General features: G+C 38.3%; 1 protein-coding gene across 2 annotated transcripts in view; it reads left to right on the top strand.

Moving 5' to 3' along the window:
* Positions 1 to 22,511, top strand: part of ITPR2 (inositol 1,4,5-trisphosphate receptor type 2) — a 556,807-nt gene that overhangs the window by 419,306 nt on the left and 114,990 nt on the right. For both annotated transcript variants that reach the window (XM_061125163.1, XM_061125162.1), the window contains 2 exons: positions 16,537 to 16,644; positions 21,026 to 21,218. In XM_061125163.1, the coding sequence (XP_060981146.1) occupies positions 16,537 to 16,644; positions 21,026 to 21,218 (301 nt within the window). The remainder of the gene's footprint in view (positions 1 to 16,536; positions 16,645 to 21,025; positions 21,219 to 22,511) is intronic.

Below are 22,511 nucleotides of genomic sequence, written 5' to 3'. Positions count from 1 at the left end.
CATTTCCTCCTTTATTAGGTTTGCCTTTGAATGCAGAAGTTCACTTGAGCAATAATTCTCTCACTTTTGAGAACCACTCTATCTAACAAAGGCTGACCTTTTTTTTTTTTTCTTTAAAGCAGCTGTTGATTAGACAGTTAAACATAGAGAGGCACTAACATGGTAAATTTCTCAGTCTGATGTAACTTAGAAATAGAAAGCTGCAGAAACCTGAGGTTGAAATGCTTTCAAGCAATTGATCTTAAAGTTCCTGAAAATTATCTCATGGTGCTTCTTCTCAATTCCCCACATTTCTCCTCTGGTTTTACATCTGACTCATTTGTGCACTTCAGATTAGATTCCTGAGCACACTGGCAGTGGCGGGACTGTTGTGGAACTCATCATTAGGATTCCAAGCCTTTAATTAGGCGACTTTGAAGTGGCTTTGTCAAGACTATAAGCAAGAGAAAAGCAATTGACTCATTCTTAGATGAGGTTTCTCATAAAGGAGAGTAGAACAGTAATACTGTGCTTTTCACTAAGCCTGGTTGGTTGAGGAATGTCAGGAGTATTAGAAGCATAGGTCCTCGAGTAATTCTCTTTGATAGGGTATTGTAGGTATTATTTCACAGCCAGGCAAGTTAGACATAAAAAGGTCAAGTAATCACATGTTCCTGTGAAAGGTCAGGGGCAGAACCAGAGATAATCCCTCAATGTGGATAATAAGCCCCCTCATTCCAACAATTATTTTGAGAGCAAGTGTTCTCTAAGTTTTCCCAGACAGCCATAAGACCCATTTTAATATGGTCAAAGACTTCAGAAAGATGACTATCTTCATCTCTTAATGCTCTCCTTGGGGGGGGGGGGGGGGGGCGGGGGAAGAATCACTTGAAACTGTGAAAGAATCAGAATACTTTTGAACAGATAAGCAATAGTCTAATCCATCAATTCTTTATTTTGTAAGTAAACAATTGCTTTCCTCCATAAAAACAAATTAAACCGTCTTTCACATTTATGTGAATTCAATATGATTCAATATTTTCTAAAAATCAATCTCTTTTGGAAAATTAAACACATTTACCATTAAAAATCAAACAAACAAAAAGTCTTTATGCCTGCCATCCACCCACCCATCCATCCATCCAATTAGTATTCATTAAGGAGTCTTTGTATGCTGGACTCTGTTGATACATGGGACACAATCATGAACAAAACAAAATTCCTGTCCTCCCAGGACTTTACTCTAGGTGAGGGAGATACAGTAACATCAGAAAAATGATAATTCACAGTCATGTTTCATTATTTTAATTACTGTGGAGAAAGATCCTTCTGTTCTGCTAGTGTTTCCCAAATTACATTTGAAAAATCATCAGAGAGGGGACATGATTGTAAATTTCCAACTAATTTATTTCTAGATGCTTGAAGGAGCTACTAAAGTATTATTATCCTCTTATCTCTGGGTCTGAAAAAATGCATTACTTCCTTTATGGAAATGGTGGTGGTGGTAGTTAAGTCGCTAAGTCACGTCCAACTCTTGCGATCCCGTGGACTGTAGCCCGCCAGGCTTCTCTGTCCATGGGATTCTCCAAGCAAGAATACTGGAGTGGATTGGTATTTCCTTCTTCAGGGGATCTTCCTGACCCAGGGATCGAACCTGGGTCTCTTGCACTGCAGGCAGATTCTTTACCAACTGAGCTACCAGGGAAGACCTATGGGAATAGTAAGACCAGGAAATTTCAAACACTTGTCTTTATTTACATCAAAAAGAAATGGAGTCTGAAGAAATATCTGTCTTTCATCAATTCTACAATGCAAAAGAAAAACTCCTAGTGTATATCATTTAGGTGTTTCCTGGAGATCACTTGCTAATGTTAATCTGTATTTTGAACAACTCCACTAAACAAGTAGGATTAATTTTTTTGTGTACTTCTAGCCATGAAATATTTTATTTGTTTTGAGTAGAACACTGCCAACAATGATTAATATAGAATATTTTTGTGAAATGCTGTTCCAGAGAATATAATCTACTTACATACAGTTTATTTTCATGTAGTTTTAGTCATTCAGAAAATACTGCTGTACATTCTTACATTAATATCAGAAGCCGTTCAGCATTATATTGTACTTTTTAAAATTTTCTGTGAAAAATGTAAAATGACAGATATTTTCCTTCAAAATTATAAAATTTTAGTAAAATACTAACATACATAACTTCTACAGTATTAAATATGAGAAGGTGTGACCTGTTTTAATTGAAGAAATGAAACTAAAGAGTAAACATGACAAGCAATTCTAGGGAAAAAGCTTGCTTTTAGAAAGTAATTTTGTTCATCTATTCATGAAAATACACCTATAAACTAATTTTATAAACTAATACGCTTATATAATTGTGTAAACCTTCTAAGAAACATTTTTTACTTGAATGGGATTTTGGCACAGAAATCTTTTATTTATTTATTTTATTTTTATTGGAGTGTAGTTGATTTACAATGTTGTGTCGCTTTCTGGTGTACAGAGGAGTGAATCAGTTTTGTATACACATATAGCCACTCTTTTTTAGATTCTTTCCCATATAGGTCACTACAGAGTACTGAGTAGACTTCACCATGCTACACAGTAGGATCTTTTCTGTTCTCTGCTTTATATATAGTAGTGTATATGAGTCAACCCCATTCTCCCTATTTTCCTCCCCTCTTTCACTATTCTGGTAACTCTATTCTGTTTTCTACACCGGTAACTCTTTTTCTACTTTGTAAATAAGTTCATTGATCCCATTTTTTTAGATTGCACATTTAAGTGATACCATATTGATACTTGTGTGTGTGTGTCTGACTTCACTCAGTATGACAGTCTCTAGGTCCGTGCTGCTACAAAGGGCATTATGTCATTCTTTTTTTATGGCTGAGTAATATTCTATTATGTATATTTACCACATCTTCTTAATCCATTCCTCTGTCAATAGACATTGAGGTTGCTTCCATGCCCTGGCTATTGTAAATAGGGAGTACAGAAATCTTTTTAAGAGAGTAAAGTGAACTCAGAAATTGGAATCTGTGAGTAATAAGTGACCAATTTTTTTAATTAAATGGAATACTTTTTATATGTCTGATCCCAATTTCAATTTTTTTTTTTTTTGAAGAATGGGTTCAGTAACTACTGTTTTTAAATATCTGCATTTTTCTCATGTGTGCTCAGTCACTTCAGTCTTGTCTGACTCTTTGTGACCCATGGACTGTAGCCCTCCCGGCTCCTCTGTCCATGGGATTCTCCTGGCAAGAATACTGGAGTGGGTTGTCATGCCCTCTTCCATGGGATCTTCACGACCCAGGGATCAAACCTGCATCTCCTGCATTGTAGGTGGATTATTTACCCACTGAGTCGCCTCCTTTAAAAACAGAATTGCTTCTTTTAAGTTTAATTTTAGATTACAAAAGGGGATTTCCTGTCAAGAATATAAGTCAGTCCTGGTGATAAAAATTTATTAAGGACAAGGATTCTCACCTCTTAGCAGCATTGAAATCACCTGGAGGGCTGGTTAAGCCATGTTGCTGGACCCCAGCTGCAGGGTTTCTGATTCCGAACATGAAGTGGGGCCCTAGAATTTGCCTTTCTAACAAGTTCTCAGGTGATGCTAATGTCACCGGTCATGGACCATATTCTGAGAACCTTTATATTAGCATAAGTATTAGCAATCCGCAGGAAAGCTAGATACCTCATCACAACAAGTTGTAATGCTTTATGGCAAAACTCTAGTACAAAGACAACTTACTACCTTCAGTCATTTTAAAATGCATTGTTTCTTGCCCTTTTCCCCCTCTCCTTTTTTGCCTTGCTTCAAGGGTTTAGCTGTCAAATATTTATTTATTATGATCACTAAAGGTCTTTTATTTGTTTTACTATAATTTTAGACAGACCCTCATGAATAGGAGTCTAGATCATTTGGAAATTAGGAGTTTTAAAAATTTTGGCAAATTTATTGTTATTTCCCGTTATCTTTAGATTGGTTACCATTGTAAAATGGAAATAGTAAACTGATCTCTAAGACATATAAAGGATTTATTTTAGATACTAGATAAGTAAAAGCTATGCTTCTTTAACACCTTAGATAACAGTGCTGTAACAGAGTAATACTGGTTTTGCAGGGTCCCTCCTTCAGTCCTGCCCTGGAGGAAAAGGACCAGTTCTTTACTTCCTTGTGGTTGTGTATATGTGGCAATGATGAGAGAAAACAGTTGTGAGACCTCATGCTTTCCTAGGTCTGGGATCCTTTGGGCTGGTGGTCCATGAATCCTTCACAGCTGCCTAGCAAGGTACTAAGGAATTTGCTCCATCTCTCCCGGGGTGCCAAACTGTTTTCTCAGAATGAACACCCACTCTCTTCTCTCTCCTGTTCATTGCCAGTTTTCCTCTTGGTTACACTTTCTTAAAGGCTTTCTCTTTGGATTCTCAGGAGCCTATTTGGAAATCCAGAAAGACAAATATTGCCTTTTTTTTCCTCTTTCATGCTGGTTACAGTCCAAATACTGCTCAAGGTAATATGGACAACTGTGTTTGAGTAACAGGGAAGCCTGAGAAGGAGAAAAAGGGACTTGTGAATTAACTTTTTAAGAAAGACTGAGATCTGTTACTTGCATAATCGATTCCATTACACTATCTGGGGGTGGATCCGTGCTCTCCTCTGCCTCCCGTGGCCCATCTGTAGTATCTTCCTTTTGTCTCATTCTTGCCTGACTTCTCCCCCAGGCTCTAATGCTGTCACCTCCTTCCTCTGGGAAAAGGCCATCATGTTCTCCTCGCGAAAGGAGCCCTGCACTCCTTACCCTCAGACAAGAGCCAGATATCAATGGGGGTTTCCTGCGGCCTGGGCTGTGCTGCCTGAGGTGGGAGGGGTGTTCTGCTGTCACCTGGGGGGCCTGAAGCCAGTTCTCCCCTGAAGTATCTGAGCACAGACAACTCCTGCCATGGTGACGTGACTGTTCTCTTGCCAAGACCACATGGCTGAACTACCTCATGTGAGAAAACCCTTTCTTCTTCTTGTCATGGCTTTGACCCTATTCTAACAGAATAATAATTCTGGCATCCATATGCTGGAATAAGAGTTATTTCTTCTTTGGTCTGCTTTCTCTATAAAGGACCTCACAGTCCTGGGAGTGGCTCTGGGCAGATGACACCAATCCCAAACGGTTTCTCTCTAATCCCCTGACTCCTTTTCTAATAGAAGCAAAAAGAATAGATAAGGATCTCAACTTATCTTGCCACAGTTAAGAGAAAAATTCCTTTATGGTTTGTATTTGTATTAGCTTCTGCTATAGATTGAATGAGTGTGAAACTTATTTCTCATTGGCAAAAATGTGTTGATTGTAATGGTTCCTATTTTGATTGATAAAGATGTGTTTGAACTTAGTTATAATGGTTTAAAATTCATGGTCCTAAACTGCGATTGTTTGTACCAATCTAATATCTGTTGCTAAAAATTGTGTTAAAATTGCTTCCAAACTTAAATGGTATAAAAAAAAATAATAATAAAGTTTCTTATGATCCCATGCCCTGTCCCCAGATGCACCCTTTGTCTTGCTTTCTAAAGTCTAGTTTGTTTCTATTCTTTTAGAAAAAATAGAATTTATGTACCTTTATGTAAATATGTATCTACATATGTACCTTTCCCCCAAAATCTTTTTTTTTTTAATTTTTTTTTAATTTTTTTCATTTATTTTTATTAGTTGGAGGCTAATTACTTTACAATATTGTAGTGGGTTTTGTCATACATTGACATGTATCAGCCATGGATTTACATGTATTCCCCATCCCGATCCCCCCTCCCACCTCCCTGTCTACCCGATCCCTCTAGGTCTTCCTGGGGCACCAGGCCTGAGCACTTGTCTCATGCATCCAGCCTGGGCTGGTGATCTGTTTCACCATAGATAATATACATGTTTCGATGCTGTTCTCTCGAAACATCCCACCCTTGCCTTCTCCCACAGAGTCCAAAAGTCTGTTCTGTACATCTGTGTCTCTTTTTCTGTTTTGTATATAGGGTTATCATTACCATCTTTCTAAATTCCATATATATGTGTTAGTATGCTGTAATGTTCTTTATCTTTCTGGCTTACTTCACTCTGTATAATGGGCTCCAGTTTCATCCATCTCATTAGAACTGATTCAAATGAATTCTTATGTTGAATCCTAATGCCTAATGTGGGCACTTCCCTGGTGGCTCAGATGGTAAAGAATCTGCCTGCAATGCAGGAGATGAAGGTTCGATCCCTGGGTCAGGAAGATCCCCTGGAGGAGGGCATAGCAACCCACTCCAGTATCCATGCCTAGGAAAGCTCATGGACAGAGGCGCCTGGCGGGCTACAGTCCATAGGGTTGCAAAGAGTCAACTGAACAACTACTTTCAATACCTAATGTGATGGTATTAGGAGGCAGGGCCTTTGAGAGGTGACTAGGTCATGATGATGGAGCCCTTATGAATGGGATTAGTGCCCTTGTGTAGAAAAGAGGTCTGAGAGAGATCTTTTGCCCTGACTACCAGTGGAGTTATAACGAGAAGACCTCTCACTCTGAGAAAGTGAGCTCTCCTTAGACATTGAACCTGCTGGTCCTTGTTCTTAGACTTCCCAGCAGCCAGGAATGTAAGAAATCAGTTTCTGTTCATAAGCCACCAGTCTATGATATTTTTGTTATAGCAGCCCGAACAGACTAAGACAGCTTCCTCGGACTATGGTAACAAGTTACCACAAACTTGATAGCTTAAAACAGCAGGTTTTTACTATCTCAAAGTTCTGGGGGCTGGAGGTCCTAAATCAAAGTGCTGGCAGGGCCAGGCTCTTTCTCTAGGCTCTAGCGGAAGATCTTACCCTCCTGCTGTTCTTAGTTTCTGGTGGTTGCTGGCAGTCCTTGGTATTCCTTGGCGTGTCTCACTCCCATCTCTTATGGCATCAGATGGTATTCTGTGTGTGTGTGCATGTGTATGTGTGTTTGTCCAAATTTCCTTCTTCTTATAAGGACACTAGTCAGTGGATTGGGCCCACCAATATCCGGTATGACTTATCTTAATATCATTATGTCTGCAAAGACCTGATAGTAAGTCCACTATATACAAACCTTCAAGTTGTGAACTTTCCAAGATGCAAATATGCGTTCACATGTCCAGTCACGTAAATTCTTAATAGTTCACGTGTCTGGCGTACATTGTCACATACATGTATCCCCTACAAGTGTGTGTAGGGGATTTGTGTACTTTACTGGATGGTACTATAGTACAGTAGTACAGTGTCTTTATTTCAAGCCTGAGATGTCCAGGAGCGAGCATAAAAGCGTCAGTGATGTAGCTGATACTACTGTACTGTACTGTAAAATTTTAAATGTTTTCTTTATTTTTGTGTATTTGTTTTTTATGTATTATTGGTGTGAAAAATATTATAAACCTACTATAGTATGATACTATATAGCTGATTGTGTTAACTGGGTACCTAGGCTAACTTTGTTGGGTTTATGAACAATTGGACATGCTCTGGAAATTGAACAGAACTTGCTATATTTCCAAATCAGTCAATTTCACAGGTCCTGGGGGTTAGAACTTGAATGTATCATTTTGGTGGATATAACTCAAGCTACAGCCATGTTCTCTATTCACACTCCTCATGTGGGCATTTAGTCTGGCTCCAAATTCTAGTCTTGTCTCCTGCTACCCATTCTTTGTGACTTTGTTCATGTGGACCCCTCTCTACACAGATTAACTTCTCTGTGCCATCCCCTCCATCCCCTTCTTCATTTTCTCTATTCTTTAAAAACCTTTATCAGATGCATTTCATGAATGATTCCTTTCCTAGGATCACCACCCAAACGTGACTCCTTGTATTTCTGCCTTTGTGTTCCCTCTTTGAATTACATTCCTGTAATCATTTTAATTCCTCCAACTAAACTGTAAGTTGTTTAAAAGAATAAAGTATCTCACTTATCTCTGTAATCCCACACTAGTTCTATGCTTTGCATATAGTAGAATCACAAAATCAGAGAAAAACAGATGTTTTGAAAATATAGGCCTTGTATATTTTAGCCATGTTAGAATAGATAAAACTTTAGTTTATACCCTCTTCTGCTGATTTCTCTCTATCTCAAAAAAAGAAGAGTGTTTGGTATAAAAGCAGTGTACCAAACCTGAGCAGATAAGGCAATTATTCTGACTTCAGGCTCCAGCTCACTTTGTAATCTTTGGATAGCTGTGTCAGTTTTACCAATTAATAAAAATGGAGACTACATGAAAAAGTTCACAGATGAGAGGTGCCAAAGAATAATTATTGTTGAATAACATTCAGATGCAATTGCTTGATTTTTTTCTGTTTTTACCTCATCCTTACTTGGCTCCAAACTAAAATGAACACTAAAATCCTAATGATAAGAATGCAAATGTGAAATGGTTTAACAAGAGAGGCTGCGAAAAGTGAAAAGCCCAGATCCATCATCTTTATTTCCCGATCTTGGACTTGAAACACTGCCCAGTGTTAGTCAAAGACCCTGTTGTAGGTTTATGCATAAGATTTGTATTTAAAGTATGTGTACATACATATACATATTTTAAATTCCACTCAGTGTTGCATATGTATTTAACTAAATTACAAATGCCATAATTAATAATAAGGTACATGACTTTCATTTTTTCTTTTCAACAGATAGTGAAAGAATCCTAGCCCTTCTTGGCAGTCTTTTGCTATGAGGGATGTCTTGATATTTTTTAAGGCCACTGCTGCTTAGTCGCTACAGTCATGTCCATCTCTGTGCAACCTTATGGACCGCAGCCTGCCAGGCTTCTCTCTCTACCAAGGGATTCTCTAGGCAACAGTACAGGAGTGGGTTGCCATGCCCTCCTCCAGGGTATCTTCCCGACCCAGGGATCAAACCCAGATCTCCTGCACTGCAGGCAAATTCTTGACTGTGAGCCACTGGGAAGTCCTTTTATAAGGCAAACTACCCACCAAAGCCTTTGATCCCTTCCTTACTAATATATCTCCCCATGATTGCACTGCAATTTGTTTTAAAGCTTTATTATTTTTATAGACAACAGATTATCTCAGGACTGATTTTTCTGTTTGTATTAATGAGCTAATAAGAGTTGTTTATTGGTAAAATTATATCACTTACCAAGCAGATATGACAAGTGTAAATCCCATGTCCATATCATATATAAAACAATCACTAATATTTTGCCTCACAGATATTGCTGTGGACTACAAGTTTTTCTGTTCTCAGAGGTTTGCCACCTATGACATTATCCCTTTTAGCCTTCAGTGTTGCTGCCCATGTTCAGCTTCTCATGATTACTACTACTGATTGTTGGCTGGTTTTCTAGACTGTGGTGTGTCATGACATCAGATGATTTTGAGTGCTGTGGTGAGGGTCTCTGTCAAGTCAAGTTGGATATTGTAAGGTGGCTGTCCTTGATTATTTAAATTAGCTGTTTTCCACTTCTTCATTAGGATTTTTTTTTTTCCCAGTTAACTTTTTTTTTTTTTAATTAGTTGGAGGCTAATTACTTCACAACATTTCAGTGGGTTTTGTCATACATTGATATGAATCAGCCATGGATTTACACGTATTCCCCATCCCGATCCCCCCTCCCACCTCCCTCTCCACCCGATTCCTCTGGGTCTTCCCAGTGCACCAGGCCCGAGCACTTGTCTCATGCATCCCACCTGGGCTGGTGATCTGTTTCACCATAGATAGTATACATGCTGTTCTTTTGAAATATCCCACCCTCACATTCTCCCACAGGGTTCAAAAGTCTGTTCTGTATTTCTGTGTCTCTTTTTCTGTTTTGCATATAGGGTTATTGTTACCATCTTTCTAAATTCCATATATATGTGTTAGTATGCTGTAATGTTCTTTATCTTTCTGGCTTACTTCACTCTGTATAAGGGGCTCCAGTTTCATCCATCTCATTAGGACTGGTTCAAATGAATTCTTTTTAACGGCTGAGTAATAGTCCATGGTATATATGTACCACAGCTTCCTTATCCATTCATGCTGATGGGCATCTAGGTTGCTTCCATGTCCTAGCTATTATAAACAGTGCTGCGATGAACATTGGGGTGCACGTGTCTCTTTCAGATCTGGTTTCCTCGGTGTGTATGCCCAGAGGTGGGATTGCTGGAAATTTAAATTAGATTTCTTACTATGATGGCTCTCGACAGACATACCATACTTGTCCAGAAACTTAGCGAGTGTTTGCACCTTTGGTTTCCAAAGCACGTAATACCAAATGATGCCATTGCATCTTCAGATGTTGGGGTTGTTTTTCATTATTTGCATCATAGGAAAAGGTACGTGGCTGGTACAGTGGACAAGGTGTAGCCGGAGTGAAGAGCCCATCTCTGAGGAAACCCTGATGTCTCTGGTTGTCAGTGTGGCCTTTCTGCAGAACATTTTTGATAGAATTGCATAAATAGGGGACTAAATCTTTATTTTAAAAAATTAGAAAAAAAATAAAAATTAAAAAAAAAATTAGATGTGTGTTCATTGGTCTCTGAGAATGTGTACTGTGCTTTTAGTAAACTATAAATTTGGACCAAGAGAGCTCTAAACTGGCACCTGTCATTTTCACACATTTCAGAATCATTGAGAGAGTCTGCTTTTTTGTATTTTGCCTATGTGATCGAAATGCTATCCTTGCTTCATAAAGGATTCAGTTCAACAGTTTTTGAGTACCCAGTTCTTTCTTCTCCAAATAGTTTACAATCTAGCAGAAGAAATAGAAGTACATGAACAGCTATGAGATAAGAAAAAATATTAAAATATTTTATTTCTACCAATGCTGGGAATTCTGTCGTCATCTGATATCTAATCACATTTCTTTGTCTTTGGCCTTTCTCATTTATTGAGGAGAAAACAGAGACAATTTACTGAAACTTACACGTGTCCTTGCTCATTTAAATGCATAATGACTGTCACGAATTAACCCATTTCTTTATTTATCCAACAAATATTTGTTTTGCCTATTTGATGTCCCAAGTTCTGCTTTTGGCTCTGAGAATGTAGAAGTGAGTAAGCCCAAGCACTTTTCCTTAAGTTTGTTGCAGCCCACTGAAGAAAAATAATAGTAACTAAGAGGCAATATGGGAAATTATACTCTCTAGAAATGTAAAGGGCAATATCTGAACACAGAACAATGAAGAAGCTGCTAGGTGACTTTAGTCAGGAAAGGCCATCAGTTATAAAGAATGTAAAAGATGTCCAGGTTTTAAAAAATGGCAATTACTTCCAATTTGTTTTTATTTTAAAGAATTATATATTTCAGGGCTTCCCTGGTGGGCTCAGTGGTAAAGAATCTGCCTGCCAATGCTAGAGACACGGGTTCAATCCCTAGTCAGAGAGGATCCCACATGCCATGGAGCGACTAAGCTGTTGGCTGCAACTACTGAAGCCCGAGCGCCCTAGAGCCCATGTTCCACAAGGGACACCACTGCAGTGAGAAGCCCGTGCACCGCAACTAGAGTAGCACCTGCTTGCCACAACTAGAGAAAAGCCCATGGGGCAACAAAGAGCCAGCTCAGCCATAAATATAAATAAATCAGTCTTTTCAATATATATATATTTCAAAATTTCCAGGAGTTATATAGAGTACTTATATTATCATGAATGAAGATAAAATAAGTGTTTGAACATGTGAAAGGAGGCCTAGGCATTTTCTTAAAGTGCCTTTTTAATGTTTTTATTTACTTGACTGCTTTGGGTCCTAGTTGTGGCACGTGGGATTTTCAGTCTGCATTGAGGCATGCAGGATCTTTAGCTGCAGCATGCAAACTCTTAGTTGCGACATGCAAAATCTGGTTCCCTGACCAGGGATCAAACCTAGGCTCCCTGCATTGGAAACGCTGGCCTCTTAACCACTCAACCATCAGGGAAGCCCCTAAAGTGCCTTTTAGGGTGCCCCTTATCTGCAATCAAACAAGACAAATGAAACAAAGCATTTCATTAAGACTGGAGAGAGAGGCCCTACCGTATTTCTGTTAATCTGGATGAAATAAAAATTATTTGTATAGATTTGTACTATTGATTATATCATATAAAATAGCATTAGTGGTTTCTTAAAATAGTTATAGCACTTTTGACACTATAAAGTGACTCTAAAGACATAAAAGCTTTTTATTTCTTTTACAAATGAGCTTATTTACAAAAAAGGAAATAGACTTTCAGAAAGAGAAAATAAACTTATCGTTATCAAAGGGGTTAGCAAGGGTTGGGGGGAAAGACAAATGAGAAATTGGGGATTAAGAGCTACACACTACTATATATAAAATAGATTTAAAAAAACCAAGAACTTACTGCATAGCACAGGTCAAAATAACTCAGTATCTTGTAATAACCTATAATGGAAAAGACTGTAGAAAGAATATACATGTATATGTATACACATAATTGAATCACTTTCCTGTGCCCTTGAAAGTAACACAACATTGTAAATTAACTCTATGACAGTTAAAAAATAGAAAGACTAGAGAAGAAAAAAAAAGTAAAGCATTTTAATAAATTGAAAAGAAATCATTCACGTTAATGTCTCACCTTGGGAAGCTATCCATAATTTAAGATTTAAAGACTGACATTCAGTTGATTTTTAAAAGGTATGTACTGAGCGTCTACTATGTACCAGACACTGTTCTAAACCTTGGAAATACGGCCATGAACAAAACAGATGAAAACCCATTTCCTCTGAGAGCATGTGCTTATATTCTTTGGGGGGAGATAGCTAATAGATCAGTGATAAAATATGGTACGTCATTGTGTGTGCTATGGAGAAAAACAAAGCAGAAAATGGGGTTAGATGTGTTGGGGGAGGTGAGTAAGTTGGTCTCTGAAAGCATAGTTATTGATAAGATAGTGTTTGAAAGGAGTCCTGAAGCAGGTGAGGGAGCAAGCCATGCAGGAATCCAGAGGAAGAGAATCTAGGCAAAGGGAACCACACCTGCCAAAATCCTGAGATGGGAACACACTTCTCAGGCTGAAGGAACAGACAGGAGCCCAGTGTGGATGGGACTGTGGGGAGGGTGGCAGAGAGGTGTCCAGAGAGGGAGCAGGGCCAGGTTCTGTTGTCCTTTGTGGTCACAGTGAGGACTGGGCTCCAACTCTAGATGAGATGACAGTCATCAGAGGATTTGGGACAGAAAAGAGGCGTGATCTGATCGAAAGGACTCTGGCCTTGGATTAAGGTGATATCTAGAAGACAGAGGTGGAGCCAGGAGATAGTTATGAGGCTATGGTAGAATTCCAGGTGAGGGGAGATGGAGACTGGGGCCAGGGTGATGTGGAGGTGTGAGAGGTAGTAGATATAGATTAGATGATAGACACTCCTGAGACCTGGTCCTGACTCACTGCTCCCTGCTCTGTCAGTAAGCTCCATTTCAAGTATCTCACTCTGTCTAGCACTTCCTACCTTGCAACAAACTCCCAACACATTCTAAAAACCACATTAGAAGCTACAATTTGTTGATCCTGTCACTTTTTCACTGTTCCTCCTGGCTTCATTTCCTTCCTTATTCAGCTGAGATTCCATGGTCCCATATACATTCCTTGCACAGACTCTTATATCCCCCCCCCCTTTTTTTTTTGCATGTCGTTAACCCAGCAAAACCACAGTCTCATTAATGGCAACTCTCATTGTGATTCCCTTTCTCTAGCCACCACCCTATTTCTTGGCTCCCCTAATAGCTACACTCTTCAAGATCTGCCTACACTCGTTGTTTCTACTTCCTCCCCTCTCATTCTTACTTAAACTCACTACGACTAGACATTGGTGTCCACTACTGCCTGAACTGCCCCTGTGAAGGTTACCACGACTTCCAAGTGACCACTTCCCCATCCTCATCTGATGTGATGCAGATGATCATGCCCTCTGTTTTTGAAGTTCTTTCTTCCTTTGGCTTCCAGGAGACCCAATTTCACTGGCTTTGTTCCTACTTCACTGGCCCAACTTTCCCAGTCTCCTTTGCTGGTGCCTCTCATCTTTCTAACCTCTATCAGAGTTCCTTAGGTCTCCTTTCTCTGGCTAAGCTTATGGCAGCTGATCTCTTTAAGGCTCATGGTTTTAAAAATGTCAGCCATAAGATGGTAATGATAACCCTATATGCAAAACAGAAAAAGAGACACAGATGTACAGAACAGACTTTTGGACTCTGTGGGAGAAGGTGAGGGTGGGATGTTTCGAGAGAACAGCATCAAAACATGTATATTATCTAGGGTGAAACAGATCACTAGCCCAGGTGGGATGCATGAGACAAGTGCTCGGGCCTGGTGCACTGGGAAGACCCAGAGGGATCGGGTAGAGAGGGAGGAGGGAGGGGGGATCGGGATGGGGAGTACGTGTAAATCCATGGCTGATTGATGTCAATGTATGACAAAAACCACTACAATATTGTAACGTAATTAGCCTCCAACTAATAAAAATAAATGAAAATAAATAAATAAATAAAAATTAAAAAAAAAATTAAAATATCAGCTGTATCTTGATGACACCTACCATATAGCTCCATCCCCAACCCCTGCCTTGAATTCCTGACAGCAAGACATCACGAGCCTGCTCACTCTTTCCTTTTGAATGATATATGAAGCTTTCTGTGTCTAAAACCAAGGTCCAGATACTGACCCCCTAAATTTTGCTCCTCCTGCATTTTTCCTTAGTAAAGGGCTTTTCTAGACTTTGGCTTGCTCAGGTCAATAATTTTGGAGTCATCCTTAACTCCTCTTTCTCTCTCATGCCTCAGATCCAATCGGTGAACAAATTATGCCAGTTCATGCCTTCAAGAACTGGCCGTTTCCCGGAACATATGCTGATGTGCCTCAGTGATAACCATAATTTTATCTTTTGAAACTCATTTAGAGTTTTAGAAACACCTGCAAGTCACAACAAGTTTTATGACTGTGGTTTGTAATAAAATCTGTATAATTCGCATTTCAGTCAAGAATTAAATATAAATATAAAACAGGAATGGCTTTCTTGAGTGATTTATAAATATCCCTGAAAGCCAATTCTAAAATGATAGTTTAATAAAAATGAGGAGCAGCATCAATGGAATGAATATATAACTTACCAAATCATCACTAACAAGGACGATATTTATTTAGTTTCATAGATTCAGGATTATTGTTTAAAATTTATTACTATTCTTCATATCCATAATTTATAATAACATTTAATGAATATTCAAAGACTTATCTACTACTGCTCTTTCATGTTGATGACAGTATTGATTCTGGAACCATGCTGCTTGAGTTCAATACTGGATCTATCACTAGCTCAAAAGCTATGTTCTCGTAGACAAGTTCCTTAAATATTCTGTGCCTCAGTTTTCCTGTCTGTAAAATGGGGATAATAGTGCCTACCCCAGAATTTCTTACTAGGTTCACATTCATTCATGTACCTAAATGTTTAGGATAGTGTCTGGCACAGAGTAAGAGATAAGAATGGTGCTAGGAATAAAAGAATTATATGTCAGAGTTTTTGTTACCAGAAGCCCTCAGGGAACTTAGGGCTTAATAGAAAATCTGAAAGGTGAAAGACATTATGAGGTTTTTAGAGGTTGTTCAAGACAACCATAAAAGAGCTATCTGAAAGCAATATGTATTAGTTATCTACAAAGTGAGAGAACTGGCCAACAAATGCCATAGACATTCAAATTGAGAGAGAAACATTAGCTCTATTGGCAACCATTTAAGATAATTTATAATGAAATTTTTGTGTTTTGAATGTTTGGTTTCAGTTTTAATAAAACTGAGCTCTGTACTCATAAAACAGCAATTTTGACATCTGACTATGCAGAAGCATAGGATTTTAGTACAAACTGCTAATTGTAGAGCTTTGATTAGATGCTATAGGAAGTATAGATACCTATTTATGTGCATATAAGAAGCTGCCATTTATATTGGTACCACTACCCATTGAACTATCACAGTACTCATCAAGTTATTTTATGTATACATGTAATCTAAATTTATTATAAGGAGTATCAATTATATATCATTGTGGGCTTTTCTTCTTCTTGGCACAATTGTACATTTATTGAAGATATGTATTTAATCAACAATAGTAACTGAATACCTACTCTGGGCAAGACATGGTCATCTGCTAAAAACATGCATGCATGCATGCATTCTCAGTCATGTCTGACTCCTTGCAACCCCTTGGATTGTAGCCCACCAGGCTCCTCTGTCCATGGAGTATTCCAGGAAAGAATACTGGAGTTGGTTGCCATTTCCTACTCCAGGAGATTTTCCCATCCAGGGATGAAACCTGTGTCTCCTGCATCTGCAGGTGGATTCTTTACTACTGTGCCACATGGGAAGCCCTTGCTAAGAACCTATATCACCAAATAAAAATGCAAGATTGCTATAGTGATGTCATTGTTTATGCCTTTCAGATAGACATGCTCTCCTGAAATGGAATTAATTGCCATTAGTCCCAAAGCTGTGAAGCTCTGTATTAAAGTGGATAAAGTATTTTCAAAGTCTGTCCTCAGTAAAGGGGAGAAAAAAGAACTAAAACATTTTTCTCTCTTTTCCCCTTAGTTGGCCCGCCACAACAAACTTTTACAGCAGATGCTCAAACCAGGATCCGATCCAGATGATGGAGATGAAGCCTTGAAGTATTATGCCAACCATACTGCACAGATCGAGGTAACCATCAATGGGTCCAACTGTGAAAAGACATGTTTACTTTCTCTTTCAGACTGTTTTCATAATTGTTTCCTAGAACAATGATGTAGAGTTGAGTGATATAAACTGTGAAAATATCAACATATATACCAAAAGAGGAGATGTGAGGGGTGGTCTGTAAGAAATCAGTGTGCACATCTTTCAAAATTGTCTTTTCTTTTTTGACCAGAACTATATGTAAAGTCTCTTTTGTAATTAATAAAGTTGTTTTTATTTTCTTTGGGTCCTGGAAGATATTTTAGAGGCAGGATTATTATAATAGATTCTATCATTCAAGAAATTGTTTCTTTTAAAACCCTGAAAGGCTTATTAAAGAAGAGCTCTCTGTGTAAGAAAGGGTACAGAAGGGTGGGGAAAATGGAAGGCACTAGTAAAGTTTTCATATTGATAGCATGGACTTGAAATGGTTTAACAGTTTCCATTTCAGCCTGCAGCAGTTGAGCCCCGCCCCGATAAATGAGCCCTTATTTAAGGGCTGGTGGCAGTTTTGGAGGTATGGGTCAACATGGCCTTAATCATTATGTGTTGTGAGACCCATCTGGCTGTCATTTACTAGCTATGGTATCATTTTGACACTGGTTGGCAGAGATGATCAGGCAGAAGTGAGTAGAATAGTTGACGCCTGTCAAGGTAATTTACATTCATGCATTCATCCACTTGGGCAGATATTTTTTAGTTTTTAGCAGAGTGCACAATGGCATTACTGCTGTTAACTCTCAGGGTACATAATCACTGTACCTTCTTGTTTACTGTTGCCAAACCTTTGCAGTAATGATCGTTATTACTTTGTGTTACAAAGTGGATCCCTTGCTCACATTTATGAACATTAATAGCTTTGATGGGAGACTTGACTTAGTGCAACCCACGAGCTGGGATTTTTGCACCCACAGCAAAAACATTGCTCACTATCTCAGGTGCTTAGGGGCTGAGAAGCTGGCAAAGTTAGGAAGCCAGAGAAATTGATACAAATAGATCATCAAACCACCAAGGTTCTGTGGAAGGTCCCAGAGGCCAAAGAACAAGGTTAGTAATTAGAAGAGAATATCAGGAATAGATGGAATAGCAGGTGGACCAGAGGTAGGGGTTGAATTAATACCTCTCTGTGAGAACTAGGGACTGCAGTTGGAGTTGGACTTTTGTGGGTTCTCAGTGGTGAGGAGAGATTTAGCTGTGAATACATACATTCTGTAAATGTTTACTGAGCCTTTACTCTCTACCAGTTACATACACATAGAGAATATCATTCTGTGTAGTGATTGTATAAACAAAGGCCAAGGATATTTAGAGAAAATAGTAGTTAACTATGCCTGGGGTATTTCAGGGTAGATTTCACAAAGAAGGTGGTATAAAATATATATTAAAAGATTGAGTAGAGGTTTCTTTCTATTAAAATTTGGGCATGGAATTCCAGGTAGAATTGAATGAAGGGAAAGAGAAAGAACATAGGAAAGGGAATGATTCTTTTCAAAGATTATTCAAATTGCTGTTTGGAGAAAGGACTGGAAAAGGGAATGAGGCAGGGAAAGCAAGTAGATGAGATAGGAAGATAGAAAAGAGAGAGATGGTGGTATTAAAGATGACAGATTGGAGGAGATAGAGACACTGTATATTATATCACACACATATACATATACACAGGGCTTGATGCTTGATGTTGGATTCTGCATGTAAGGTGAGGGAAACACTGGGGAAAAGGATGCCCGTTGGGCTTCTGGTTTGAATAAATGGACAGAAATTGGTGTTATGCACAAGGATCCTAACTTTGGCAGTTAAAATGTTCTGGAAGGTCATTTGTTGATTCTTGGAAAAATTGAATTTGAGGTGACTTGAGGAATGCATGAAGCTGGATGTAAAAGTTAAGGGTTCAAAGGAATACTCTGGGCTGATGATCTAAATTCTTCTTGTTGACCAACCTCATGCTCATTCAAAGACCAGCTTATATCACCTCTGCATTCATTTATTTTATCCCACTATACTCCTACAGGCATTTTGATCATTCTATTTTTTTAAGGTGTCATGTTGGAATACTGTTAGCTTCTTCTGGGTCACTGGCCCCCTACTTGAGGCAGGGACTGCTCTTAATCACCCTTTTATTTCCAAAACTGAACATTGTTCTTGAAGCATAGCCTCAGAATAATGAATATTGTTGCAAATAATAGTTTGTCTATATGTTATAGGCTCAAAGACCCTGGGAAATAGGAAGGACCTTATGGGTTACCTAGTCTGTTCACCAGTCCAAGGAGGAATTGCTTTGCAATAATCCTGTTTCTGCTTTAAATTCTTCCTGTGATAGCCATCTCACTACTTCAGGAGGAAACATCTGATTTGGAATCACTAATAATTAGAAAGTTATTTTTTGATAACACACGCCATCCAGCCCACTTTCATTTTCGCCTACTGTTCAGAATGTTTGCTCCCTGTCACTGTGATAGCTTGGTTCAGACATTTGAGGTGCCATCGTGATTACAAAATTGCAAGCCTGTATAGATTAGGGTTCATGCTTTTTCACTTTGAATTTCCCAGGACTCCTCACCTAAGGCCTGAATAAGCATGTGTGGTATAAGTGTATTGAGGAAAGTATCCCTTTTTTGGCTTTTTGCCGTTAACACATCCCCGTCTCTTTCACTTCTCCCTCCAGTCTGTCAGCGTCCCTTGTAAAATGTAACAACCAGGATCAAACATAACATGTCACAAAGGGCTGAAAAGCTTGGCTTATAGTCATCAGGACATTATTTCTTAAATGCATCTGGAGAGGTTTTTTTTTTAATGTTTGGCACTGTTGGAACTGGTAAACCACTTTTTCCCATGGAGTTGCTTACCATACCAAACACTTCCAATTTTCATTTTGTATGATTGATTTTTTTAACCTATGTTCCAAGAATTTTTATCCCCCACTACAGATTTCTTCTTTGTTTTACAATAGTAGTCTAGTATGTGGTTTGTGTATATAACATATCATTTAGGATAGTTTCAGTTACAAGGAACAAAATACCAGGCTAACAGTTTTTAAACAATAAAAATATTTGATTTCCCCTCATAATGGGAAGTCTGGAGGTACCAGTAGTTCTGTAATTGATTCAATGATGCAGTGATGTCTTCAAACACTCAGACCTTTTCCATATTTTCAGCTAAGTCTTTCTTATTATGTGGGTGCTGTCTCACCTCATGGTTGCAAAATGGCTGCCAAAATTTCAAGTAGCATTATCACCTTTTTTTCTAAGCAGGGAGGAAGCGGGTACTGATGAAAAAGAGCTTTTGTGTTATACACACACATCTTTTGTTTGTCTCATGTGGCTTTCTGTCTTTTCTAGAAGGAAAATCTCCTGTGAGAGCACCTCCAGCCCCAGGATATTTCTCCATATGCCTCATTTTCCAAAAATAGGTCAAGTGCTCATCACCATACCAGTCAGTAGCACAGGGAGATAGAATGACTCTTTTAGCTTAGACTAATTTCTGATTAATTTTTGAGGGCTAGAGTATATAAATATGAACCTTGACAGGTAGTCTGCATGAACCCTTGTGACATAAGGACTCTGTATGACATCATTTAACTTGTTTTTCTGTCTAAAGCTAAACTGTGGTCAGGGTTTCCCAGGTAGCCTAGTGTGTCGGCGAATGCAGGAGATGCAGGTTTGATCTTTGGTCTAGGAAGATACCCTAGAGAAGGAAATGGCAACCCACTCCTGTATTCTTGCCTGAGAACTCCATGGACAGAATCCAGGGGGTCACAAAGAGTTAGATATGACTCAGCAACTAAACAACAGTTACCAATATCAAATTAGAGAAGTTCAAAACAACAAATATTCACATCTGAGTGTATGCTTGAGTGAATGTTACACATAAAAATATGTTTGCCATTATCAGGAAAACATTTTAATGACACAAAACATTTTTCTCTGTAGAACGCAGGGCACATTATGTTGAATATGTCATTTGTTCCCTAGTAGCCATTTTTAGGAAGAACAGGCTAAGAGCAGGATAAAAATATAACAAGTGCTGTGCTTAAGGTTACATAGCCAGCCACTTCCCAGTGAAGACCCTCTTAGTTCTCTGATGTACTTCTTGAAGATAAAAAAGGGTGGTGAGAGTTTAATGTTAATCGAGAAGGAATAAAGATTTTGGTTTTTGTTATTTACAGTGAAGTATAATACTTATGATACATTAGTCTGATTAATTTCTCTCATTTAAAGAGAATAATATACAGGACTATTTCAGATATTTCAAGTTGGCATATTTTTTCATAGCTGAATTCATAAAGTATCATTATTGAAGTCATGCTAAAAGCAGAAAGTAGTCTAAGATTCTCCAAAGCTTAAAACAAATGCAAATTAATGTTTTTCAGATTGTTCGGCATGACAGGACAATGGAACAAATAGTATTTCCTGTCCCCAATATATGTGAATACCTCACACGAGAATCCAAGTGTCGCGTATTCAACACCACGGAGAGGGATGAACAGGGAAGTAAAGTGAATGACTTTTTCCAGCAGACTGAAGATCTCTACAATGAGATGAAGTGGCAGAAGAAAATCAGGAGTAAGTACAATGAACTGAAATGATCTGAGCCTAATGAAAATGTTTTGAGCATAATGATAGATACACCAGTACTTTGGGGTACATGCCAGTGTTCATTCCAATTGGCTCTTAATTTCTTGCCGTCTGATGTTACTGAAATCACTTATAAGCTTAAGTATGTAAGCTCTGTCTACTGTTGGAGCCAAGACACCTGTGGCTTGAGGAACATAGAAGGTTCTGACTAATTAGATTGTCTTTTAGTACTGATCCTATAGTTTTACAAATATTATGACATCCAAGATTCCAGCCGTGGGTTTCAGCTGTGGAGCAGCTGCAGGTTTGAAGTCCATGAATAGGCCTTGACCGGCCTTAGCAATCAGTCAATGGAATGGAGAGACCCTGCATAGGCATGCCTGTCCTCTTGTATCTGTGATTTTATGATCAGGTAGACTGTTTAGTGTTTTTTCTGAAACTCATTCCTTTTTTCAACATATCTGAATCTTGCCAAATCCAATAAAAATTTTGTGACACTTGTGTTCCTATCGGGCAAGGCTATAATGTAACACTTAAAAGTTACCGTCTTATAGTTCCCATTACTTATTTCTCAGGTTTAAGTCTATTTGGAAATATTATGTAACAACCAAAATGGGAAAACAATCTGAAAAAGAATAGATACGTGTATATGTGTAACTGAATCCCTTTGCTGTACCCCTGAAATCAACACAACCTTGTTAATCAACTACACTCCAATAAGTTTTAAAAAGTTTTTTAGTAAGACCACAAAGGATTAAAAATTTTTCAATTTTAAAATAAACTTTATTTTCCCAGATGAGAAATATCATGAGTTTTTAATAAAAATCATTGGGAGAAAACTTTGATTAGCTTTTTTCTGACTATTGGAGAGACTTTCCAGACAACAGGCATATGTTCTCAATACTTCTATTCAGCAGTGTTGCATCATTTTATTTTCCTGGGAACTTCAGTGATTATGGGATTTATGAATTTGGTTGAACTTGAGACATAACATCCTTGAATGAAGATTGTAACATGTGTTGTCAGACTTTCTTAGCAGGATATTTGAAAAAAATAAAGAAATTACTCTCTCTTAGCACTTTCCCATGAAGAACCGTATGGAATTCAGAGAAACTTACATACTCAGAGTACATAACAGAAACTCAATTTGAAAATCAGTCACTTTATTCCTGACAAAAAGTAAATTGGATAATGAGCTAGTGCTTGTGGGGTCTGTGTTTTTGAGATAAATATTTTGTCATTTGTCAAAAGAAAAACCTTAAAATAATTTCCAATATACAG

The sequence above is a fragment of the Dama dama genome, chromosome 22, assembly GCF_033118175.1.
Source record: "Dama dama isolate Ldn47 chromosome 22, ASM3311817v1, whole genome shotgun sequence".
Lineage (NCBI taxonomy): Eukaryota > Metazoa > Chordata > Mammalia > Artiodactyla > Cervidae > Dama > Dama dama.
Note: the sequence above shows the minus strand (reverse complement) of the source record. Positions and strands in the feature narration are given on the sequence as shown.